Consider the following 26,074-nt stretch of genomic DNA (forward strand, 5'->3'; position numbering starts at 1 on the left):
TATTATTGGTCGAGTCTGTTTGTGTCGCTGTCTACCAATGAGATGAAGAAATGTGGCTGGAGATCTAGCACCACTCCCCCTTCACCAAACACTGCAGCGTCAAAGATAGGGACATACTCGTCAATCGATGTTCTCTGTTCATATCTAAGAAGATGATTGAGACATTCTAAGGCTTTTTTGTAATAATCGTGGCGATCCTAACAAGACCACATCTCCGCGCTAGAAGTAGAGAACCAAGGTAATGTGTTGTTACGGTCTTGATGCAGCTGCAATGGCCGTATAATTTTTCGGAGGAACAGACATTTATATCTGTAATACTTTCGCCCAGAATGGCCTACATACGAAATTTCCGTGTGACACAGTGGCGTTATTCTTTGCTGATACTCATACTTGTTTTAGATTCAGTTGGTGGAGACATTAATTATTCCATTGTTGAAGAACAAGAGCCTGGTGCCTTTGTTGGAAATATTGCAAACGACCTGGGTTTAGATGTAAGCCAACTATTGGCGCGTAGGTTTCAGATTGTATCCGGACGAAGAACGAAATATCTGGATGTGAATTTAAACACCGGAATATTATTTATCAAAGAAAAAATAGACCGGGAAAAGCTTTGTGAACAAAGGCTTGTATGCTTTTTAATGTTGGAGGCTGTGATTCAGGATCCTCTAAAGGTAAATCGTGTTGAAGTTGAGATTCTCGACATAAATGACAATGCGCCCGCATTCAAAAAAAATGAATTGCGACTCGAAATCTCAGAAAAGGCGTCGCCTGGAGCGCGCTTTCCGCTACAAAGGGCTTACGACCCGGATACTGGAACCAACAGTGTGCGAGGCTACAAACTGAGCCAAAGCGAACATTTCACACTAGAAATGCAAACAGACAGCGAACAAAGCGGCATCCCAGAACTCGTGATTGAACGGCCTCTAAACCGAGAGCAACAATTCATTCACGAGTTAACACTGACGGCGTTTGATGGAGGGATCCCCGAGAAATTCGGGTCCACCCAGATTAAAATTACTGTGCTTGATGTCAACGACAATGTCCCAGTTTGCGAACAGAACTTTTATCAAATCACCATTGCCGAAAATGTACCCAAAGACACTGTGATTGTGAAAGTAAATGCGGTGGATATGGATGAAGGTCTGAACGGTGAAGTAGTCTATTCTTTCAGCGATCAGACTCCTGATAAAGTCCATGAACTATTTAGCTTGGATACAACAAACGGAGAAATCAGAGTAATCGGCAACGTGGACTTTGAAGAAGCAGCCAATTATCAGATTTCGGTACAAGCTAAGGACAGAGGTTTGCATGCAGTGCCAGTATACTGTAAAGTTCTGTTACAAGTTACTGATGTTAATGATCACGCTCCTGAAATAATGATAACTTCAGCATCAAGTTCGATTCCAGAGAACGCTCCTTCAGAAACAACAGTAGCTGTTTTAAGAGCTACAGACAGAGATTCCGAAGAACTGGGAAATGTGTATTGTCACATCACCAGAGATACCCCTTTTAAACTTGACACTTCTTTTAATAACTATTACACTGTGCTCACTGTGCTCCATATTGATCGTGAAGAGGTGTCCGAATACAACATTACCATTATATGCACGGATGCGGGCTCTCCTCCCCTCACTACCAACAAAACCATCCGAGTTCAAGTCTCAGATATAAATGACAACGCGCCGCGCTTTACGCAAACTTCGTTCACCATGTATGTGACAGAGAATAATGGTATTGGTGTTTCAATTGGTTCTGTATCAGCATTTGACCCAGATGTTGGCAAAAATGCCATTCTTTCTTATTCCATGACGGATAAACTGCTTTTTGGTTTGCCTCCGTCCACGTTTGTCTCGATTGATTCAGCCAGCGGTGTAATGTTTGCGCAGCGCTCTTTCGATTACGAAGAACTCAGAAGTTTTCAGGTTCTTGTGCAAGCAAAGGATTCAGGATCCCCTCCACTTAGCAACAACGTAACTGTAAATGTGATCATCGTCGATCAGAATGATAATGTCCCTGTAATTTTATCGCCCTTAACAGCAGAGGAAACCATGCCCGGATCTGCCGAACCGGGTTACTTAGTCACTAAAGTGACAGCCACAGACGCCGATACTGGACAGAACGCCCGTCTTTCCTATGAACTTTTTAAACCCACCGATGGAAGTCTGTTTACTGTGGCTTCTGAGACAGGAGAAATCTGGACAATTCGCCGTTTTGGGGTCAAGGATTCACTCAAACAGAAACTCGTAGTCTTGGTGAGGGATGATGGAAAACCCTCACTTTCATCTACCGTCATTATTAACTTATCAGTACTTAATTATGATTCCGAAACAGCACCTAATGTCAATATCCTACAGAATATAGGAGCATCCACATCCGATTTAAGATTTTATTTAATCATATCTTTTGGAATAATATCGTTTGTGTTGTTTATAGCTATTATAGTCCTTGCTATTAAGGTCCATAAAAGTGGAGTTAAAATTAAGGGTTGCTGCTGCTCTGAGAACACGATATATGGAACTGAAAAGTCTAGTGTGAATATTCAAATACCTTCTAATTATATGGGAGTGTGCGAAAGTGAAATCCTCCCTGGACCATTTCGCTATGAAGTGTATCCAAGTTTAGATTCAGCCTTGAAGGATTTCATGTTTTCAAAGTTAAATGGCCCTGCCACACCCAAGATTAATACCAAAACTGGCACATGTGTGGTGGAGGAGAATGGGACGGCATCATACTGTATGAATAAGGAAACCATAGAATCCCATCAGGTAAGATATATGCTTTTCCAGTTTCTATTACTTGCAATCCACTTGCTAACTCGATTTATAATACTAACTGTAATCGATTGAATAGTACAACATGTAAGATCCAAGTAAACAGAACGGGAAATCAAACTGCCGATTGCCTACTCTGAATCACGTATTAATTGATAAGCAAAATGATCCACAGTACAACAACGGGGCACTGATTTTTGACGTCCGGCAATAGAACTTTTAGTATTAAGCAGAAAAGCACAGGGCGAATGTTGAAAATCTGGAGTGAAAAGAGGACCAATTTCAAATGTGCCACAGGTCAATAACGAGATGGAAAATAATGATGGTTTATATTTCCAAATTAATGGATTTTCCTAACAATCCCAATGAAGGATTTTATAGGAAATCGAACACTATGTTTTCCTATGGTTTCCAAAATATATATAAATATATGATCAGGTATTTTACTGTCAGAGAGACTGTAGTTTAAACTGAACAATTGTTTTAACAGGATTTATCCATAGAAGGGTATTAATAATAAAATGGGATGATTGGCCAGATAAGAAAGTAGTACATCTGATGTCTGTCATTTATTCTTCACTGAATGGCTTTAAATATTCAAGTCGAATCAGCTTATATCAAGTTATTGATTTAGAAACATTAAGAACAGTCGTAGGTCAATTTGTATATTTGGCTGCTATGACATTCCATTAGCTCACTGTGGCTCTGCACCTCAGTTACATTATTCTGCCTTTGCTACCTTGATACCCTTACATAACAAAAATCTATCCACCTCAATCCTGAAATCTTGAATTTTCCTAGGATCCACAGCCTTTTGAGAGAGAAACTTCTAAATTTGTATTATCCTTTGTGTGGAAAAAGTGCTTCCTGATTTCACAGCTGGATGGCCTTAATCTAACTTTAAGGTTATGCCCCCTTGTTCTGGATTCCCCCACCGAGAAAATAATTTATTCCTATCTACCCCATTAAATGCTTTTAATATCTAAAAAAAAAGCTCGATCTTCTGACTTCTCAATCTGCTATAATGAACGGAATACAAACTAAGTATGTGCCCTCATATTTTCATTTTCTAAGCCCTAATATCATTCTGGTAAATCTAGGTGACACTTCTTCCAAGGCCAGTATTTGCTTCCTATCTCGCACCACAACTATAGTATGCCAACTGTGCTGTTTCCTACTTTCATGCTAAAGTCTGGTGTTGTTTCTAACCCCGAGGCAGTAATTATCAGATTTAACCTAATATAATCAAAAGGGTTATTAACAAACAAATGTTGGCAAACAATGAATGGGCAAAAGGAGGAAACAGAAAACGAAAATGATTGTGTAGTAATATCAGAACTATATCAAATAATTCTGAAGAATGCAAGTAATATTTTGGAATATGGTGCAAGTAATGTGAATAACTCTAAGCTATTGACACTGGGATATTAAATGGAATGCTGCAACTCCACATTATAGAGTTTGCAGAGAGAAAATAGAGAAGGGGTGGAGCAATGCAAATATAGGGAAAGATAATGAATTTATATATACACACTAATATACTAATAAACATGCCAGTATAAGTTTAATGTTAATGTACTTGCCATCTGTCCAGCTAGTAATTGGGAAAAAATCAGAGGAAAAGTTTTTTTTTCTTAAAATGTTGGAAACACTCAACAGGTCAGGCAACATTAGAAGAGAAACAAATACAGATAACGTTTAGCTGTGATTTAAATTATTGACCTGGAACGTTAAATATGGTTTATTTCTTCAAGTATGCTGCCTGACCTGTTGAGTGTTATGAGCAATTTTTATTGTTATGTAAAATTCCCAGCAGTTGCAGTGTTTTTTTTTTTTCTTAATTATTTTCTGGATGTTAGTGATACTGGCAAGTCTGCATTTATTGTTCATCCCCAGTTGCACTTCGAGAGTAGGTGTTTGACCTCTGCTCGAACAATTGCTGTTCTTTTGGTGTTAATGCTCCCATTGTAGTTTGCACGACTTTGCAGTGCGAGTGTTTCTCAGTGGTAACTGGGAGCGAGATACTCAAAGACTTTTCCTGTGGCATGTCCCGGGGTTATGACCAAAGACTCCTGACAACCAAAACCATCTTCCTTTCTGTCAAGTTCTAATCTAGCTACTGGAATGTTGTCCCATTGAACCCCATGAACTTCAATTTTGTGAGGGCTCCTTCGTGCCATACTCAGTCATGCTATAACAGCTACTCTCAGTTCTACCTCTGGCATTTGATTGTAAAAATAAAGAGAATTGTAGGTTTCTAGAAATGGCATGCAGTTGCTTCCATTATTGTTTTCTGCACTAAGGACCATGGTTATTCTCAATTTAATCTTCAGCGGTAACTATTTTTTGGCCAAAATAGAGGATCACTTTGGAAACAATTGTTATGTTACCATTACATATGAAATACTCAGGTTATTCTATAGAGTTCAATATCATTGCATAATTGTACTTTGAAGGGCCAAGGTACACAGCATATTAGCAAAGATAATACTGACTTTCCATAATTAAATTATGAATATAAAATAGGCCTTGCAAGTATGTAGTTTGTTAACATGGGAAAAGCCCCAGGTCAATTCATAGAAGTAGGGAGGGGAAATTGACACTGAACCTGGGAGGAGGGATGAGGAGGATTGACCAAAAGCTTGATTTGTGAAGAGGGTCTTAGTAGGGTCTAGGAGATAGAGGGGCCTAATGGATAATTTTGGGAAGGAATTCCAGTGAGTTGGAGCAAGTTGACTGAAGACACAGTCACCAACTACAGGATGAATGGATGTTGGGATGCTCAAGAGGGTGGATTAGAAGAACTAATGTTTTAGGAAGGCCTAGGCCTGGAGGAGGTTAAGGAGAATGATAAACAAAGGCTTGGAGACAGTTAAACAAAAAGATGATAATGCTAAATTGGACAACAGAACCCAATACAGGGTCATGGACAGCAGGACTTCATGCAGGATAGAGGTTGAGTGGGAGAATTTTCAAAGGACAGAGTCTGATGATGGGTGGACAATGGAAGCTTGGTCAGAGTGATAAGTTGGAACAGTCGAGTTCAGTAGCAAAAAGTGTATGGAATTATAGAATTGTAGATTGGTATACTTTATGACTTTTGTACTCCATGCCTCCATTTATGAAGCCCTGTGTCCCACATTGCATATTACCTGCTTCGCTAAGCTGACTTCAAATATGTGTGCACAAGCAGCCCCAGATCTCTGTCATCTTGCAGCCACTTCAAAATTGTAGCCTTTAGTGTATATTGTCTCTCCTCATTCTTCCTACCATAATGTATCACCTCACACTTTTCTGCATTGAATTTCATCTGTCATGTGCCTGCCCATTCCACTAAACTGACTATGAATACCTGCAATCCTGCAATCTATTACTAGCAGAATTTAAGAGAAATGTCTTCTGTATATTCTGAAATTAAACCCTCTACACCCAAGGCTATGTCATTAACATTCGGGACACAAAAGTGCCACGCAATGGCTATCTCCAACAAGAGATTATCTAACCATCTCCCATGACATTCAATGGAATTGTCATCGCTGAATCCCCTACTATCAACATCTTGGGGGGTTGCCATTGACCACAGACTAAACTGGACCAGCTATATAAATACTGTTGTTACAAGAGCAGGTCAGAGACTGGGACTTCTGTGGTGAGTAACTCACCTCTTGACACCGCAATGCCTGTCCACTATCTACAACACATAAGTCAGGGTCTGGTGGAATACTTTCCAATTGCCTGGATGATTGCGGCTCTAAAAGAATTCAAAAAGCTCGACACCATCCAGAACAAAGCAATTCGCAAGATTGGCACCTCATCCACCAATTTAAACATTCATTCCCTCCACCACTGATGCGCAGTGGCAGCAGTGTGTACCATATGCAAGTTGCACTGCACCAAATCACCAAGGCTCCTTTGAAAGCACCTTCCAAACCCGCGGCCTCTACCACCTAGAAAGACAAAGGCAGCAGACACATGGGAACATCACCACCTGCAAGTTCCCTTCCGAGCCACACACCATCCTGACTTGGAACTATATCACTATTCCTGCACTGTCCCTGCATTAGAATCCTGGAACTCCCTTCCTAACAGGACTGTGAGGGTACCCGCACCAGATAGACTACAGCGTTTCAAGAAGGCGGCTCACCACAATTTTCTCAAGTGCAATTAGGGATGGGCAACAAATGCTGGCCCTGACAGCGATGCCCACATCAAATGAAATATTTTTTTATTAAGTATAAATCCAAAGCAGCAGTGGTCCTAGTACTGAACCTTGGTGAACTCCTCCGTATACCTCCCTTCAGCCCAAAAAAACAATCATTCAACACAGCTAGCTGTTTTTAATTCCTTATCCATTTTTATTCCATGCTGCAATGGCTTCTATTAGTTCATGTGCTTTGATTTTGCTAAAAGCCTGACATGTGTACTTTATCAAATGCCTCTGGAAAATCCACCCACTCATCAACTGCTCTACACTCATACACCTCTCTGCTACCTCATCAAATATCTCACTCAACTTAAGCAAAGATGATTCGCTTTTTTTCAAATCGTGTTAGCTCTCCTTCATCAGTCCTTGATTTTTTTTAAAGTAGCTTTTAGTTTTCTCCTGTTTGTTGTTTCTGAAAGCTTGCCCACCACCAACGAAAAACTGACAGGCCTGCATTGGTCAGGTTTATCCGTTTCACCTTTTTGGAAGAAGGGTGTAACTTTTACCACCCTCTAGCCCTTTGGCACCACCCAGGCATCTAATGAGGATTGGAAGATTGAGGCCAGCTGCTGCACAATTTCTACCCTTATCTTCCTCAGCAACCGAGAATGCATCCCATCCATACTGGATGATTTGCCCATATTAAGTACTGTCAGCCTTTCTAGCACCTCCTTTTTATCTATTTTTTTCTCATCTAGTATCCCAGCAACCTCCTCGTTTTCCAGAGATTTGGCAAAGACCGCTTCCTTTCCCTGCAAATCTGCTCCTCTATCTGTATCCCACTATCTGGTTGCCTCTAAAATACATCAAGTCGCGTGATACTTATTTTATAGTATTGTAACGCCTACCAAATATATTCAGTCCTTGACCCATCAAGGGCATTCTCTATCTAGCACTGTAATGATTTCCTTAGTCAAAACTGCTATTCCTCCTTCTTTACACCCCCCATAGTTTCTGAATACATCGCACAAAGGAATGTTGAACATCCAATTCATCTTCACAAAGGTCTCAGTTATCACCACTACATAATATTTCTACCTGGCTACTTGCACCTGCAGCCCACTGCCCCTATTAATGAGAATACATGCCTCCACGCAGATGCACACCAAAAGTAACTTGGACCTGTTTATATTTTCTATGATCTCAACCAATTCTGTATTATTTCTAACTCTAACTGTCTCTCCTAGTCCACTGTGCACCTTGATTCTACTTTTCAATATTAATCTTGGTGCCCAACATCCTGCTGAATTATTTTAAACCCTCCCCTTCAGAACCAATTAATATGCCAACAAGGATATTGGTCCCCGGTCTTTTCAGGTGCAACGCGTCCATCTTGAACAGGATCCTCCTCTTACGTAAGTGGTCCCAATACTGCGAGAGTCTTCAGCCCTCACTCCTCCGCTATGCTTCTAACTGCGCATTAAATGCCATATCCTCCTATTTCTACTCTCACTAGCTTGTGGCACTCTAGAATAGCAGTGGAGTAATCCAGAGATTAGCACCTTTGAGGTCCTGCTTTTTAAGTTTGTCCCTAACTCTTTAAACTCTTACTGCCGAACGCCACCCTCTTTCTCCCATTGTCGTTGGTTCCGACATGGACCATAGAACATAGAACATAGAACAGTACAGCACAGTACAGGCCCTTCGTCTCACGATGTTGTAGCCCATAGCTTTTGGTTCTTCTCGTTCCCCCGCAGAATTTTATGTACCATCTCCATAATATCCCTTACCCTTGCATTAGGATGGCAACACACGATACGACGTCGGTAACAGAACTTACGGTCTGTCCTCCTGGCTCTTGAATCTCCAATTACGACTACGTCCCTATACGTCACTCTATCCTCCTTTGCAATCCTTTGCATTCCCTTCAGGTATCGTTACCCTCAGCAGTATTAAATGCTAGACATCATTTTCAGAGTGCCACACTCCGGGAGGATCCCTTCACTGCCTGCCTCTTCCTATCCTTCCAGGTGATCACCCACTTGTTATTCTGAAATCTATCTGTGTAATGGTTTCAGTGGCAGATGGTCTCGGTCGGAGTCAGTGCTGTTACGGAGTTGGAAGAAGATGGTTTTTGTGATAAAGAAGGTAGAAAATCAGAAGCTCATCTTCGAGTCAAACGGGGCAATGAGGATGTACACTATCCAGTTCTGCCTGACACAGTGACCAGAAACAGCGATAAAGTCAGTGTCAGGAATAGTGAGTTCAGGAAGACATCTGAGCATGATTACTTCAAAGTAAGAAAATTTATGCCAATCCAAGATTGAATGTTTGAGGCTGCCAAACTACCGTCGAAGGATTGAAGCAGATAGCAAAGAGAAGGGATGGGATTCATTGACGTGAATGGAACAGCTGACTGCAGGCCTATGGATGACGTCATCAAGAGCTAGCATGCTGATCAGGAAGAGAACGGCAGTCAAAGATATTTCCTTGGGCGCTTCAGAGATGAGGTTCTGCTGATGAGAAGTAATTTCTCGTGACCTTTTGGTTGTAATCATACAGGGTGGAGTGGAATCAAGTGAGGGTAGTCCTATGGAATTGCACAGTGAAGGAGAAACGTCAGAACAGAATGATATCGACAAGAAGTTTTGGATTTATTTTTGGAGAAGTCGAACATTTGTGTTGATCATATTGACGTTTTGAAGTTTACCAAGGGAATAGAAATAATCGAAATATTGTGGAATTTAATTAGCATGTAAAATTTCAGCATATCAAGGAATGTACTTCATAATTCGAAAGTTTAAAATGAGAGGAGTAATTGCTTTCACTAATAGAGTTGTGGAAGACACTTCCTGAGAACTCTGGCTAAGCAAAAATAAAAGGTTAGAACGAGAGGCAACTGGATATGCTTCTGGAAAAATAAATGATGGAAGAAAAAGAGAACAGGCTGCTGTGTGGGATTGATCTATGCAAAAGACCAATCCAGCTTTTGTTGCTCAGAATTTTTTTTTGTCCATGATGTTACTTGGAGTCAAAGTATATAATATCAACAATGAAAAATGCAGTTTGAAGAGAGCCGATTTTTCTTTTGATCTTCTGCAGTGTAATTGTTAAGTGCCTTACAATCGGTCTAAAAACTTTATAGCTAGAACTGACCTCTGGTCAGGTTTATGCAAAGTGTAATAATCAAAGCAATTGTACTATAAGAACCCGTAATCGAGCCTGTTAATCAAAACACGCCTCTTCCATTCACCCTGGCGCTAGAATTTCCCAACGTTCAGAATAAATGTTCAGAGTTTTACCTGCTTATGAATGCTTGATTCAATTAATTTTATCTGCCTGTAGTATAAAGTTAGACTTCATCTCAATTTTAAGCTTTATTATTGTATCATTTCAGAAGGTTTTCCTTTTTAGGGAAAGAATAATTTCATTTTCTGGATTTCAATATAACAGAAGTTGGAGTAAACATCCCATAAAGTATCACTATCTGATGAGGGATAATGAGCGATCATACACAATAGTAGTGCGCTTTCTTCTGATCAGGAATACTACATTACGGGAGAAGTATTCTGCTCCAGTTGACATTTGGCAGAATTTATAATTGTGGAAGTTTTCAATAAATTCACATAATAAACTTGTATCGTACAATGTACCATTCTTTTAGGTACATTATAAAGCAACATTATAAAGCAAGGTGAAAATGCATGTCATTAGTGAACAATAATTCTCCTGATTATTCCAAACAAATCCCCGAAACTGTATTGATAGTTCTGGGAAATACTTGGCATTATTTTTTGTCACAGGTACAGCTGGTGCACTGGTGGTTTGTTAGCAAGAAATGTAATTCAACAGCTTTCTGTACAGAATAAATTACATTTTCTTTATCGCTGACGTACCAGCAAATAGATGAAGCATATGTACTATGATTTTTTTTAACAAGATGGAAAAGGTCCCAATCAAATTCATGGCAAGGCATATGAGCCAGAAGCAACGTAGCAGCGATAGTAAATTAGGAAATAGAACAGAACTTTTTCAATTAAAGTTGCACAATGTTAAATGCACAAAGCAATTCTTCTGGTGTTCAATAGAGGCACTGTTGCTTTAAGAGTATTTGCTGTTATTATTGGCCGAGTCTCTTTGTGTCGCTGTCTACCAATCAGGTGAAGAAATGTGGCTGGAGATCCAGCACCACTCCCCCTCCGCCAAACACTGCGCAGTATCGAAGAAACGAACAGGACTCATCTATCTACGGTCTCCATTCATCTCTAAGAGAGGGTCCGCGAAATTACAAGTTATTTATACAAATATTCTCGGTGATTTTGCCAATGGAAACCATCTCGGCGGCACACGCAAAACATAAATCGTCATCAGGAAAATCAGAAAAATGAGCAAATATGGTCTAAACATAGCAAACGCTGAACAATTCCTCGGAGAAGCCGGCAGCTAGATTTACTGTACGTTCATCCATAAATGGCCTACACGCTAAAATACCCTGTGTCACAATGGCACCTCCTTTTTTTAATACTGGTATATATCTCGGGTTCAGTTTGTGGGAGCATCCGATACTCAATTCCTGAAGAATTAGAGCTTCGTGCTGTTGTTGGAAACATTGCTAAGGACCTGGAATTAGATGCAAGCCAGCTTTCAGAGCGCCGGTTTCGGGTTATATCGGAGTATAAAAGGCAATATCTAGACGTCAATTTCAACACTGGAAAACTGTTCATAAAAGAGACAATCGACAGGGAACAGCTTTGTGAACAAAGCCTCACGTGTGTACTGATGTTGGAGGCTGTGATGGAAAATCCATTAAAGCTGTATCGTCTGGAAGTTGAGATTCTCGACATAAATGACAATCCACCCGTCTTCCAGAATAACGAGTTACACTTAGAAATCTTCGAATATGTATCGGCCGGAGCGCGCTTCCAACTCCAGAGCGCGCATGATCCGGACGCTGGAACAAACGGTGTCAGGACCTACCAACTGAGCGAAAATGAACACTTTATTTTAGAACTAAAAACAGGTAATAAGCAAACTGTCATCCCAGAATTAGTACTTGAAAGGCCTCTCGACCGAGAGCAGCAGTCAACACATCAGTTAACGCTGACTGCAATTGATGGAGGGAGCCCTGAGAAATCCGGAACAACCCAAATTATAATCAATGTATCTGATGTAAACGATAACGCTCCTGTTTGCGAACAGAATGTATATGAGATCACTACTGCAGAAAACGTACCGAACGGTTCTCTGATAGCGAAAATAAAAGCCATTGATATAGATGAAGGCCTAAACGGTGAGGTCGCCTATTCTCTCAGCGATGGAACCGCAGATAGATTACGGCGTCTCTTTAGAGTAAATTCCCAAAATGGAGAAATCAGTGTCGATGGTATTGTGGATTTTGAAGAGGCAAAGGACTATGAAATTTCGGTGCAAGCTACCGACAGAGGTCCTCATGCTGTGCCAGTATACTGTACCGTCCTAATAAAGGTAGTGGATGTTAATGATAACGCTCCTGAAATAACTGTGACTTCTAATTCCAGTCCGATCTCAGAGGATTCACCTTTAAAAACTCCAGTCGCTATTTTAAAGGTAATAGATCGGGATTCTGAAGAAAGGGGAAATGTTCACTGTTATATCGCGGAAAATATTCCCTTTAATCTTGTTAACGCTTTCAATGACTATTACACAGTAGCACTTGCTAGTCATATAGACCGTGAAAAAGTGCCTGAGTACAACATTACAATCACATGCAGGGATGGAGGTTCCCCTCCGCTAAATAATCACAAAACTATCCACATTCAAGTCTCAGATGTAAATGACAACCCGCCACGCTTTACGCAGCCTTCGTTTACTATGTATGTGACAGAGAATAACCGTATCGGCGCTTCCATTGGGTCCGTGTCAGCCTTTGATCCAGATTTTCGTGAGAATGCCAGTCTGTCTTATTCCATTTTTGATAGGCTGGTACGTGGCTTGCCTGCGTCCACTTTCGCCTCAGTCAGTTCGGCCAACGGTGTGATATTTGCTCACCGCTCGTTCGATCACGAAGAACTGAAAACGTTTCAGCTTTCTGTGCTAGTCAAGGATGCTGGATCCCCTCGGCTCAGCGACAATGTAACAGTGAATGTGATCATCGTAGATCAGAATGACAATGCTCCTGTGATCCTATCACCGTTGACAAATAGAGGTTCTGAAGCAGCGGAGACAATTCCCAGATCTGCTGATCCTGGTTACTTAGTTGCTAAAGTCACGGCCACGGATGCAGATTCTGGGCAGAATGCGCACCTTTTCTATCAATTTCTGCAGCCCACAGATGAAAGCCTGTTTACTGTATCTCCGGAGACGGGAGAAATCTGGACCATCCGGCGTTTTGGATTCAAAGATTCACCCAAGCAGAAACTCGTAATTTTGGTCAGGGACAGCGGAAAGCCACCCCTTTCATCAACAGTCAGCATCAACTTGGCAGTGTTGGAGAGCAATACTGAAAATGCATCTAATATCGGCATGTCGGGGAATTCAGAACCGTGGATGTCTGATCTAAGACGTTATTTGATTATATCTTTTTCTGCCATTTCATTAATTTTTTTAACGGTTATTATAATCCTCGCAATTAAGATCCAAAAAGGCAGACATGGAATGAATGATTGCTGTTGTTCTTGGCCCATGTTAATGCAGAAGGATTCGCGACATGGAATTCATAAGGCTTGTGTGAATCTTCAGTCACAACCACATTTTACAGGGGTACACGAAAGCGACACGCTCCCTCAAACGGTTCAGTACGAAGTGTGTCCAGATACAGCCATGAATGATTTAATGTTTCTCAAATTATATGGCCCTGCTGCACCGATGATTAACATCAAGACGGGGTCGTGCGTCCCGCAAGAAAATGGAAAAACATTGAATTCTGCATTTAAGGCTATGATAGAGTCGCCTGAGGTGAGTCGTGCTTTCAACCGCTTCAGAATTCATTATCGTATTTATACTAATGTCTAAACCTGGCAGTATTAGTGATCTCATTGAGAAACATCAGATTATCTTCAACTAAGCCGTGACAGTCAAAACAATTATATTGCCAGATTGCATAGCTGAATTAGGAAAATTCTTAAATTCCAAAATATTTTGAGCTGCAAGAGAACTACAGACCCATATTTATCTACGTACTCTTTTGCCATCAGTGAATAAAATTTCATTATTAGTCATTTCATCATTTAAATTAGAATAATGCTAGCCTTCTAGAGCTCATGTAATGAAAACGATACAATGAAAATGCTCGCCACAGCTGAAGCTGAAATTTCCGCTTGCTGTCAAATACTTACATAATTCATCATGTTCTCTGCAATTTCATAGAATTATAGAATACTATGGCGCAGTAGGATGCCATTCGGCCCATTATACCAGCTCTTTGAAAGACATATTCCCATTCCCCTACTCCTTACCTATAAACCTGCAACTTTTCCCCTTCAAGTCTTTATCCATTTCCCTTTTGAAAGTTACTATTAAATCTGCTTCCAACATTCTAGCAGGCAGTGCAAGCCAGATCATAACAATTCACTGTGTAGTGTTGTTTTGCTCATGTCGCCTCTAGTTAGTTTGACTCTGTTTCTCTCTCCAAATATGCTCCAGACCTGCGAAGTTTTTGCAGGATTTTTTGCTTTTATTTAGGATTTCCAGCATTTGCTTTTTTTGCTCTTATCGATAAACTTTGCTTTAATCATTGCAAAGGCTTGTGCAGAAATTATACTAACAAAGGCGATGGTCAAATTAATCTGTACAAATATAATTAATTCCACAATAGGAAATGAGAGCTGCGACACAACATAAAGTGCAAGCTAGTAATGAAAAGTTAGTATGAAAAAGTTAATCAGCCCATTATGGTCATCCCAATAGTGCTCTAGATCCACAACCAGTATTCAACTATATTTTTAACTTCCCTAAATATACTACTTTAAAGTCGTTGACAGGCAGACTATTCCATTTATTATTATTTAGGCAAGATAAAGTTGTAATCTCTGTTCTAAATTTATGATGCACTAATTTCCATGTTTGTCATTGTCCTACTAGTCTAAATTATTCTCGTGTAACGTTCTGAGTTTATTCCATGTATGACATTTAATATTTTATGCACCTCAGATATATTCTCCAAAGTTCTTTGCTTGGCTGCTGAGCTTAAGTTTCTCTAATCTAGAATTAAATCAGAGTATCATAGAATATTACCGCATAGAAATAGGACATTTGACTTAACAAAACTGTGCTAGATCTGCTCCACATACGTCTAGTAACATAACCCCATTCTCATGATTGCCCTCTCTACCCTTGATGAATACTCTAGGTTTGCAAGGAGCCATGTAATATTCTTTCAAAATAGTGTGAAGACTACTTCAACAGCCAGTTGTTGCAGAGAATTCAACATGCTAACAATGCTGTTTATTTTTTTTATTCCATCATGGGATGTGGGCATCACTGGCAAGGCACGCATTTGTTGTCCACTCCTCATTGCCCTTGACAACTGAATGACTTGCTATACTATTGCATAGGGCAGTTAAGAGTCAATCACATTGCTGTGAGTCTGGAGTCACATGCAGGCCAGACCATGCAAGGACAGCAGATTTCCTTCCCTAAAGGACATTAGTGAACCAACAACAATCGATTATAGTAATTGTGCCATGAAACTGAGACTAGCTTTCAATTCCAGATTTGTTGTAAAAACAAGAAATGCTGGAACCACTCAGCAGGTCTGGCAGCATCTGTGGAAAGAGAAGCAGAGCTAACGTTTCGGGTCTGCTTCTCTTTCCACAGATGTTGCCAGACCTGCTGAGTGGTTCCAGCATTTCTTGTTTTTATTTCAGATTTCCAGCATCCGCAGTATTTTGCTTTTATTCCAGATTTGTTGTAGTTTATTGAATGTATTAATTCAGTGAATTTAAATTCCACCAGCTTCTGTGGAGGGATTTGAATACATGTCCCAAGGGCATTAGCCTGGGCCTCTGGATTACTAATTCATTGATATTACCCACCATGCCACCGTCTTCCCCTTAAATAGTTTCTAACCGCCTTTAAATTGTTTCTGCCGTGGTTCTAAATTTATGCGCTGTTGTTACGATCTGTCACCCAATAGAAACTCTACTTCGTCTTGATCCTGGTAATCTTTAAGACCTAGATTATGTCACCTTCGCCGCAATCTACCCAACTTTAACACAAGAGAGCTGCACTTGTCGAATCTCACTTCCTAACTGCAGCTATTCCGCCATGGTAACATTGTAGTGTAAAACACCCTCTTTATACCCATCCTAATGCATGTGCATTCTTTTCAATCCAGCGACTATTTCATATATCACTGGAATTGCCCTCTAGCCAGTGTATTATAACCCTTAATATAACTGTAGACTTTAACGACTCTAACCAACTGAGCTTTGCAACATTCTATTAGAACCTAGTCACTGTTAGAGGTTGCAGTTAATGTCCTGATAAAAACTGTACTCTTTATCTGAATTGTACAGTTTTGGTTGAATTAGTTCTCTCATCAAGTTAAGGGATAGTGATGCTGCAGAAAAGAATAATGCTTCCATTTTGGTCCCAGTATATTAGGCAGTCCCAGATCAGCTATACTGCAGACAGGTGTAAAACGAATCTCTCTCCACTATCTCACAACAGAAATCAAAAAGACAAGCCACTGTGATAGAATTCATTGTGTAAAACTGTTAGAGAAGATTATATTTCATGGTATAACCTGTGCACCATCTAGATGGATTAATAATTGGTGTTGCAATAGATAATGTTGGCAAATGGCGAAAAAAATCTCTGCTTGGAAAACATAAATCAATGAAGTTCTTGAAACATCTGTTTTTCCAGCAACTATGACACTGCATTAGAATTTAACGCATAGCAGATGAAACGATATAAATGGAAGTATTGTTACAGTTGCTGAGAATGTAAAGCTTACCGAAGGAAAGAGATTAATAAAGACTACTGAGGGGATCTTGGGCAAATTAATCACCCAGCTTGAGATGTAGCAGATTTACTTAAATATGGATAAGTGTCAGGCACTGCCTATAAAAAAAAGTTATCAAAGCGTTTAGCAATAATGGTTCCCTTTTGGTGCACAGGTATTAGCATATGTTTTGCCTCGATTGTCTAACTAAGGTGTGCTGACTCAGCATGAAATCACCATTGCATTGAGCATATTCCTATTGTTTCGGGCTCAGAACCAAATTTGGCATCTTATTTAGCTACGAAACCATCATTCGATCTATAACAATAAAGGACCCTATTTTAGTAAGGCGGTGAATTGGAGAACTAGGCAAGCCGAATCATATTAAGTTTCATGTCGACTCTTCCCCTTAAAGAGGGCAACATGATCAAAATTCGCAGAGCGTCTGATGCACAAAGAAACGATATTTGAAACAAAAAAGTGAACAAGTTGAATTAGGACGGTGATCCCAGAAGATATTAGAATAAATGTTCCATGTACCTTTTATTCATTCTCGGGATATAAGCGTCGCTAGCAACCCCAGCATTTGGTGCCCATTCCTACTTGAGAAGATAATGCTGAACCGTCTCCTTGAACGGTTGCAGTCAGTGTAGTGAAGGTGCTTCCACAGCGCAGTTATGTAAGGATTTCCCCAAATTATTTCGGTCGCCAAGCCATCGTCACATCTACGTTTTACGCCATTACTTATTGAACCATCGTGCTAATCCACTGGGCTACTGACTATAACAAATCCTTGCTGTCAGTGATAGTGGCCGTTCGCCTGTCAGACACCCGGCTGGCCGAGAGAGCTTTTGCATCTGCGAGTTTTGATAATCAGTACATTTACTGGGCTTGCAATAGGTCATGCAGCGGTTTGGGGGCGGGGATGGGGTTGTGTTGGTGATGCTGTGCAAAGGGCGCAGCTTCCTGCTACCCCTCAAAAGAGATTTTCTTAGTTTTTCTGCACCATGAACAATAATTTTGCGACACGCTCTGCAGGTCAAACGTTCTTAAAATCTACAGCTGTGCCCGAAAAGGCTGCCAATCAGGATGTATCATGTCAGCAATGGTCATGTATGGTTTATATTTTGCTAGATGTAGGAGGTAGGTTTAGAATTTTTTCATAGAAATTGATTAAACTATTTGGACACGGAGACCAATTGGATAGTCCTAATTTTATCAATTAGGTTGGGAGATGGACACCAGAAGTAGAAGTACAAATAAGGTGCATAAAGGAGTGAGAAAATTGGATCGTACTTGCGAAAGAAGCAGCACCATATTCGATAGGAGAATGAAACGGATTTCGAGGAAAACAAAAACAAGCTTAGAATGCATGTATGTAAACGCACAAAGTGTGGTGAATAAAGTTGGTAAGCTAAAAGCACCAATGGCCAAATGGGAATATGATGTAGTGGCAATAATGGATAAGTTGTTTAAAATGGTGAGGACTGGGTGCTTAATATTTAAGGATGCAAAGTGTTTAGAAAAGATAAGCAAGGAAACAATTGAGGTTGGGCGGCAGTACTGATTAGGGAAGACATTGTCTGATGGGAAAGGGAGGATATAATTGAGTGGACAAAGAGAGAATGCATTTGGTTAGAGTTGAGAAGCAAAAAGGGGATGATTACTGGGGTATTCTGCAGGCCTCCAAATAGTGAGGGAGAGATAGAGAAGCAAATCTCAGAGAAGTCACAGAGATGTATACGAACTATAGAGTGATGATACTGGGGAACTGTAATTACCCAAATATCTATTGTGACAATGTTAGAGTAAAGGAGGAGGAAGATTGTTCTGAAATATGTTCAGGAGAACTTCCTTGACTGGCATGTCCTCAGACCAACTAGGAAAGAGGCATTGCGAGAACTAGTGCTTGGAATGAGGTGGACAAAATGGACAAAGTGTCAGTGGGGTAAGATTTGGATAAGAGTGATCATCGTGTCATAAGCTTTAGAACAGTAATGGAGAAGAGCAAGGAATAACCAAAGCAAGAACTTCTAATTTGTAAGCGGGCTAACTTCAATGGGGAGGACAGGGGATCTGGCCAGGGTAAAATGGAGTCAATGATTGACAGGAAAACTGTAACTGAACAATGGGTGATAATTAAGGGGGAGAAATTTCAGGTACAGGCTAGATACATTCTAACAATGGTGATAGGTAGGGGACCCAAAGTCAGGACTCCTTTGATGCCGAGGGAGACAGAAAATATGATGAAGCATTTAAAAAAAGGTGTATGATGCATGTCAGGTGAATTCTTCAAGCGAGAAGCAGGCTAAATACAATAAGTTGAGAGTGGAAGTGAAGAGGAAATACGATTGGCAAAGAGAGATTATGAGAACAGAATGACAGTCAACAAAAAAGGACACCCAAAAATCTTCTTGCAGCATCTAAATAGTAAATGGGTAGTAAGAGGTTGGGTGGGGACCTATTAGGAACAAAGACGGTGATATATACTTAGAGGCAAAGAGCAAGGCTAGAATACTTAATGAGTACTTTGTTACTGTGTTTGATAAGGATGAGGAGGCTGACAAAGTATGGGTAGAAATGGAGATGGTAGAGGTACTGGATGAGGTGAAAATTGATAAACAGTGTGAAAGGATAGGTTGGCTATGCTTAGAGTGGATAGCTCGCCTAATCCGGATGGCTTGCATACCAGGTTGCGAAAGGAAGTGTGCATGGAGATAGCAGAAGAGCTTGCCACAACCTTCTAATCTTCCCTAGTTACTGGAAAAGTTTCAGAGGATTGGAGATTGGCAAATGTGACATCCTTATTTAAGAAAGGGTGCAAGGACATTCCTAGTAACTACAGGCCAGTCAGTTTAACATCTGTGGTGATTATGGTTTTAGAAACAATAATCAGGGGAAAGAATCAGCAGGCACTTGGAGAGGATTGAGTTGATTAAGGAGGGCCAGCATGGATTTGTAAAAGGGATATCGTGCTTTACTAATCTAATTGATTTTTATTGAAGGGGTAGAGAAGGTTGGTGAAGGGAAAGCAATGGATGTTGCCTATATGGATTTCAAGTACCACATAAGACATTGGTTAACAAAATGGAGGCTAATGGAATAGGAGTGCCAGCGTGGATAAACAAATTAACGTAAGGAGAAAAAAAGTGAGTCGGGGTAAATGGTCGTTTTTCATACTGGGGGATGGTGGACAGTGCTGTTCCCCAAGGTTCAGTGCTAGGATCACTATATATGTACTATAACTCGGTATTCGAAAACAGAGTAAAATTGCCAATAATACCAAAATTAGAGGTGTGGCAGACGGAGAAGAGCTAATGAAATTGACTGCAACATGACATAGATAGGCTCGTAGAATGAGCAGACAAATAACAGATGAAGTTAATACAGAGACATGTGAGGTGTTACATTTTGGCAGAAGGGATAAGGTGAGGCAATTCTATTTTTATTCATTCATAGGATGTGGCTGTCGCTGGCCAGGCCAGCATTTAGTGCCCATCCCTAATTTCCCTTGAGAAGGTGGTGGTGAGCTGCCTTCTTGAACCGCTGCATTCCATATGGGGTAGGTACACTCACAGTGCTGTTAGGAAGGGAGTTCCAGGATTTTGACCCAGCGACAGTGCAGGAATGGAGATATAGTTCCAAGTCAGGATGGTGTGTGACTTGGAAGGGAACTTGCAGGTGGTGGTGTTCCCATGCATTTGCTGCCCTTGTCCTTCTAGTTGATAGAGGTCACGGGTTTGGAAGGTGTTGTCTAACGAACCTTGGTGCATTGCAGCAGTGCATCTTGTAGATGACACACACTGCTGCCACTGTGTGTCGGTGGTGGAGGGAGTGAATGTTTGTGGATGGGTGCCAATCAAGCAGGCTGCGTTGTCCTGGATGGTGTCGAGTTTCTTGAGTGTTGTTGGAGCTGCACCCATCCAGACAAGTGGTGAGTATTCCATCACATTCCTGATTTGTGCCTTGTAGATGGTGGACAGGCTTTGGGTAGTCAGGAAGTGAGTTACTTGCCGCAGGATTCTTAGCCTCTGACCTGCTCTTGTAGCCACAGTATTTATATGGCTACTCCAGTTCAGTTTCTGGTCAATGGTAGCCCCCAGTATGTTGATAGTGGGGGATTCAGCGATGGTAATGCCATTGAATGTCAAGGGGAGATGGTTAGATTCTCTCTTGTTGGAGATGGTCATTGCCTGACACTTGTGTGATGCGAATGTTACTTGCCACTTATTAGCCCAAGCCTGGATATTGTCCAAGTCTTGCTGCATTAAGACACAGACTGCTTCAGTATCTGAGGAGTTGTGAATGGTGCTGAACATTGTGCAATCATCAGCGAGCATCCCCACTTCTGACCTTCTGATTGAAGGAAGGTCATTGAAGAAGCAGCTGAAGATGGTTGGGCCTAGGACACTGCCCTGAGGAACTCCTGGAGTAATGTCCTGGAGTTCAGATGATTGACCTCCAACAACCACAGCCAACTTCCTTTGCGCTAGGTATGACTGCAACCAGCGGAGAGTTTTCCCCCTGATTCCCATTGACTTCAGTTTTGCTAGGCCTCCTTGATGCCATACTCAGTCAAATGTTGCCTTGATATAAACTAAATGGTACAATTCTAAGGAGTGTTCAGCAACAGAGGGACCTGGTATCAGGTGTCAGGACATACTGAGAGAACAGTTAGCAAAGTACATGGGGTCTTGGAATTCACAAATAGAGATATGAGTACAAAAACAGAGAAGTTATGCTGAATATTTATAAAGCTCTGGTTAGGCCACAACTAGAGTATTAAGTCCAGTTCTGGTCACCACACATTAGGAAGGATGTGAGTGTCCTTGAGACGGTGCTGAGGAGATTTACCAGAAGGGTTCCAGGGATGAGGGATAGTCGCTATAATGTTAGGTTGGCGATGCTGGGGCTGTTCTCCTTGGAGCAACGGAGATTGAGGAGCGTTTTGATAGAGCTGTACAAGATTATGACAGGTTGAGATAGTGTTGACAAAGAAATGCTTTAACCAATAGTTGATCGTACAGGGAGTAGGGGACACTGATTTAAGGTTTTGGGAGAGAGATGCAAGAGCGGTGTCAAGAAAAAACATTTTTACACAGCAACTGGTAATGACCAGGAACTCACTCCCTAGGAGGTTGCATAGAGAAAACATAGACAATGAATGATTTCAAAAGGAAATTGGGAGGGCATTTGAGGAAAATAAACTTACGGGACTATGAGTTTAGAGTGGGGAAATGAAAATGATTGGCTTGCTCGACAGTGAGCCTCGATGGACAGAATGGCCTCCTTCTGTGCCGTAAATGATTCTATGGCTGTATTAAGTAAGTCATTAGTTATCATGGAGCGAGAAAGGCATTTTACCCCACCAGTAAGAACCTGTAAGCAGAGTCTTTTTAAAAGAGAATGTGAGAATGGGAAGCTATACTGTAATGATACATTCAAAACTTTCTCCATCAATGAGCATAAATATCATATATAATATGCACACTGCTTATCTGGAATGAGCTCTGCTATTGCCTTACATCAGTGTCTAATCTTATATGCGTGCGTGAAACGTATGTGGGGGGCACTAACCTGAATACAATAAATACGATATGGAATTGATACCAGGATGTTATCCTCCATATGAATACACAAGCGGAGTGAACCACAGACGGTAATAGAGTCAAATCAGATTGAACATTAACATAAAAATTTACAGTTCCATCCAGAAATGTGAACAGCTGCGGTGCTGAATGGTTCTCATCTACCTGTGAAACAGGTTTCCAACGACTAAAAAAAATGCAGGTAAATAAAATATTGTTAAGTAGAAGTGCAAGAAAATCCGTATTTCCAGTGCAAGATAATTCGTATTCCCAGGTCAATTTGAGGTATATTTTGGAAGCTAATAGATGATTTGCATGAAATTATTAAATATGCGTCAGTGCGATGTTTCCCATGCTAATGTAAATATGTGTTAATATGTGTGAAAGACCCCTTGTTGTCCGCACAGTGATGTTACTTGTATAGGTGCGTATGAACAATTTAGTCTTTAAAACTTGCTTTTTCTTTTCTATTTTCAGACATATGGGAACCGACATCGGGATTTGGAGCAATCCTCCATTGAAAGATGCTCTTCAGGACAATATGGGATTGGGTTGCTCACTTCGGGTAAAAACGAAGTGGAACCTGACCCCAGAAGGCTCGTAGAAATACATTCTCACGCCTTATAGGAGTTCTGAATGGCTAATTAACGAAACTAAGTAATGATTTTTCTATTAATACAATGAGCAGGTTGACAAAAAATTCTATTTGCACTGCTTTCTCTGCCCAACTTAACTGAATAATGTTGTGTATCTAGATGCATCAACTGTGTACAGTCCAAATGCATGTTCCCAAATGAGCCACGGCGGTGTGAGTCAGAATAATCCTGATCTACATGTAGAGATGAATCACGGACATTTATCATGCTTTGGTTCCACAGGTACATAATGTTCTCCACGACGCTCTGGAATGTTGCATAGAAAGAGTCTTGCCTGTCTAATGGACCTGATATGTCTCATATTCAGATGTTACAAGTCTTATCGCATATGTGACACTTCTTGACAGAATTATTGCAATTCCAGAATAACTCTTAGTTTTTGTAGTTTCCCGATAGAAGATTCGTATCTTATTGGAATATAACCCAAATTTCCAGTAGATTCTTCATCCTCATTACTAGGCAGAGAACTAGTTCTGGCTGAACGGAACAGAGCTAAATGAAGACGATGGATGAATCATGGTCTCATATAACAGGCAAAACATATTGCCCATACAACTAGGAAATGGAAACAGTTACAGGCAACCTTTTGGAAGAGATTTACAGATGTAGCGAAGTGCAACAGTGGACTATTTTGACACTGTATTAGAGACTTCAAAGGCTGCTATTGACTTGTTTGCGCATTGAAATTTGTTTCTTCGCCACCTTTCAACCTTTTAATTGGTTGTTGTTGTGTCCGTTAAGCTTTCCATGTTACTTTACTCAATATCATAGTCTATGTGTAAGGAGCCTTTCACAGGGGCAAGTAGCACTGTCAATGTTCTGAACAGTACATCTCGATGTTCGTGAATCTACTTTACCTAATAAATAAACAGTTCTCGTTCAGAGAAATCTGCCTTCTTGTATTCTCTTGGGCTTCATTCAAGCCGCTGCTAGCAACTAGACATCAAATGACATTCATTTTAATTTCCATTTGTCAACATACATGAAAATGCAGGATCAGTTTCGTTGAGGCCATGCATTTAATTGTGGTAATTGTAAAAGACCAAATTTATCGCCATTTAAGTGCATTTAAAAACCTGCTACCAAATTGTGAAGTACGACCTACATCCTTTTAATAAAAGTTGAACGATATGTACAAATGAAATGAATAAACTTTAATCTAAATATATGTAGTTGTTTGCTGGAAGCATAATGCAGCGCACTATAAATTATAAAACGGCCATTTCACCTTCATGGATCTGTTTTGGAAACCAATTACATGGGAAGACAGTCGACTCTATCTGTCGGTTTCTTGAATTGAGATTGAAATAATTTCAGCTCAATTTATTATTGGCACTCCACGCCTGTCACAAAACTTCTCATGATTTCTCATACGAGATACTAAAATGATCATAACAGTAATAATGCAAAAAGATGAGTTGTGTCGGGAAGCAATAAAAAGCACAGGATTAATAACATCATATTTTTTAACCCTTTTTCTGTCTGCCTTGTAATTGAGGGAAGAATGATGGCGACAGCAGTAGGGAGAACTAGATAGAAGAAAATCAAAGGCAGAAGTGAAGGCCTGGTTCAGCAGATGAACAGTTGAAGATGCATCGTGTGAACGGAGGCACACGATCTGAACCGTTTAGCGTTCGAAAGTATATCATCAAGTTACTTCGGGGACACAATTTTTCAAGGGCTGAAGCAAAAGCAAAAGGAAGGGTGAATGGGGAATATGCGTTCATGGGGATGTGGGTTGCGCCGGCAAGGCCAGCATTTGTTGTCCACCCCATTATGAGGGATACAAGAAACTAATCAGATTTGGTCTTGTCTGTGATTGAAACAAGGGGAGTAGAGGAACCACGGGAGAAGACGAGGTTGAGCAGATCGCAATTAATGGGTAGGAGAGTTTATAGAAAGGAAATATTGAGTTGGTGGAAGGGAGTAATGAAAGCAGAGGCACAGAACAAGGTGAGTTGTGATGAAGATTCAAATCATGAAGAACTAGGATTTACTCAGTGAAACGTTGAGGGAAGAAAAGAGTGAGGATGTCTCTGAGAAAAAACTGGACTGGGGCTTGGGTGGGCAATAGAGAACGAAAATGTGAAACAATAAGCGAGAGGAGTGGAATAAGATGAGGTAATTAAATGAGGAGAAGGTGCTAAAAGGAGCAGGGGGAGAAAAACGGGTGAAATTTAGTGCTCAGGTCCACGTCACTTCTCCTGTAGTTTGGGTGGATTAGGAGGCTTAGACGGGTGGGAGTCTTCAGCGTGGGGAAACATGTCATCACCCAAGAATCATCATTCCCATCAAGGTCATAAGAGCAATGCAATCATCCACAATACGATGTAATGGACAACAAAGACCGAATTCCTATTGCGGAGAGATCTGGAGAGGGGTGTAAATTATTGATCCGCAGGTAGAGCTCAATGGATCACCGATTAAGATATGATAATGGTTGTCACAATTAGCCCATAATCAACACGCTAGCCAAGAAGCTTGACGAGAATGCAATTTTGGGTAGTTGCTGCTGGTAAGGAGGCAGCAATGAGTATCTCGATAGCAGCTTTAGCGAATGCAGAGCGGCACAGAAGGTACGCTTACGCAAGTGGGATTTAATTCATTAATGGCAATGTGTCATGTTTTACGATAGCAGCACATAGTACAGAAGTAACTGGAGATTGATTACTCCAGGCTTCTTTGCTATGTATCAGTTTCAGATCAAAATTATTTCATGGTTAACATTGTATTATTGTCTTTAGGTGTTATTGTTCACTATATTCTCCTGACAACAATCGTTTAAGTGCATGCAAATGGAGACTTTAGTTCTCCTCGGCACTCTTAGAACAACTCAAGAATTTAATATTTCACATGAAGTCAATGGAATGAAATATCGGGAGTGATATAAAACGGGTTGCTGACTTCCTATAAGCCATCATACATCAGTGCACAAAGTCAAGATTGATCCTGGTGAAACTGACTTTACTGACGATAACGGTGCCAGAAAA

General features: G+C 40.6%; 2 protein-coding genes across 5 annotated transcripts in view; both read left to right on the forward strand.

Moving 5' to 3' along the window:
* The window catches only part of LOC137376077 (protocadherin-10-like), a 70,059-nt gene extending 46,126 nt beyond the window's left edge, over positions 1-23,933 (forward strand). For 3 of the 4 annotated variants that reach the window (XM_068044095.1, XM_068044096.1, XM_068044094.1), the window contains exon 2: positions 22,906-23,933. In XM_068044095.1, coding sequence (XP_067900196.1) covers positions 22,906-23,055 — 150 coding nt within the window. In that variant the 3' untranslated portion in view covers positions 23,056-23,933. Of the gene's footprint in view, positions 1-11,157; positions 13,849-22,905 lie in introns of those variants that run through there. The other variant, XM_068044093.1, reaches the window with a different exon arrangement.
* LOC137376086 (protocadherin-10-like) lies at positions 330-9,618 on the forward strand. Its single transcript, XM_068044116.1, has 3 exons — positions 330-2,765; positions 8,994-9,212; positions 9,478-9,618. Exons 1-3 carry the CDS (start codon positions 330-332, stop codon positions 9,616-9,618), a joined length of 2,796 nt encoding a protein of 931 aa, XP_067900217.1.
* Positions 23,934-26,074: the final 2,141 nt, after the last annotated feature.

Source organism: Heterodontus francisci, chromosome 12, assembly GCF_036365525.1.
Source record: "Heterodontus francisci isolate sHetFra1 chromosome 12, sHetFra1.hap1, whole genome shotgun sequence".
Lineage (NCBI taxonomy): Eukaryota > Metazoa > Chordata > Chondrichthyes > Heterodontiformes > Heterodontidae > Heterodontus > Heterodontus francisci.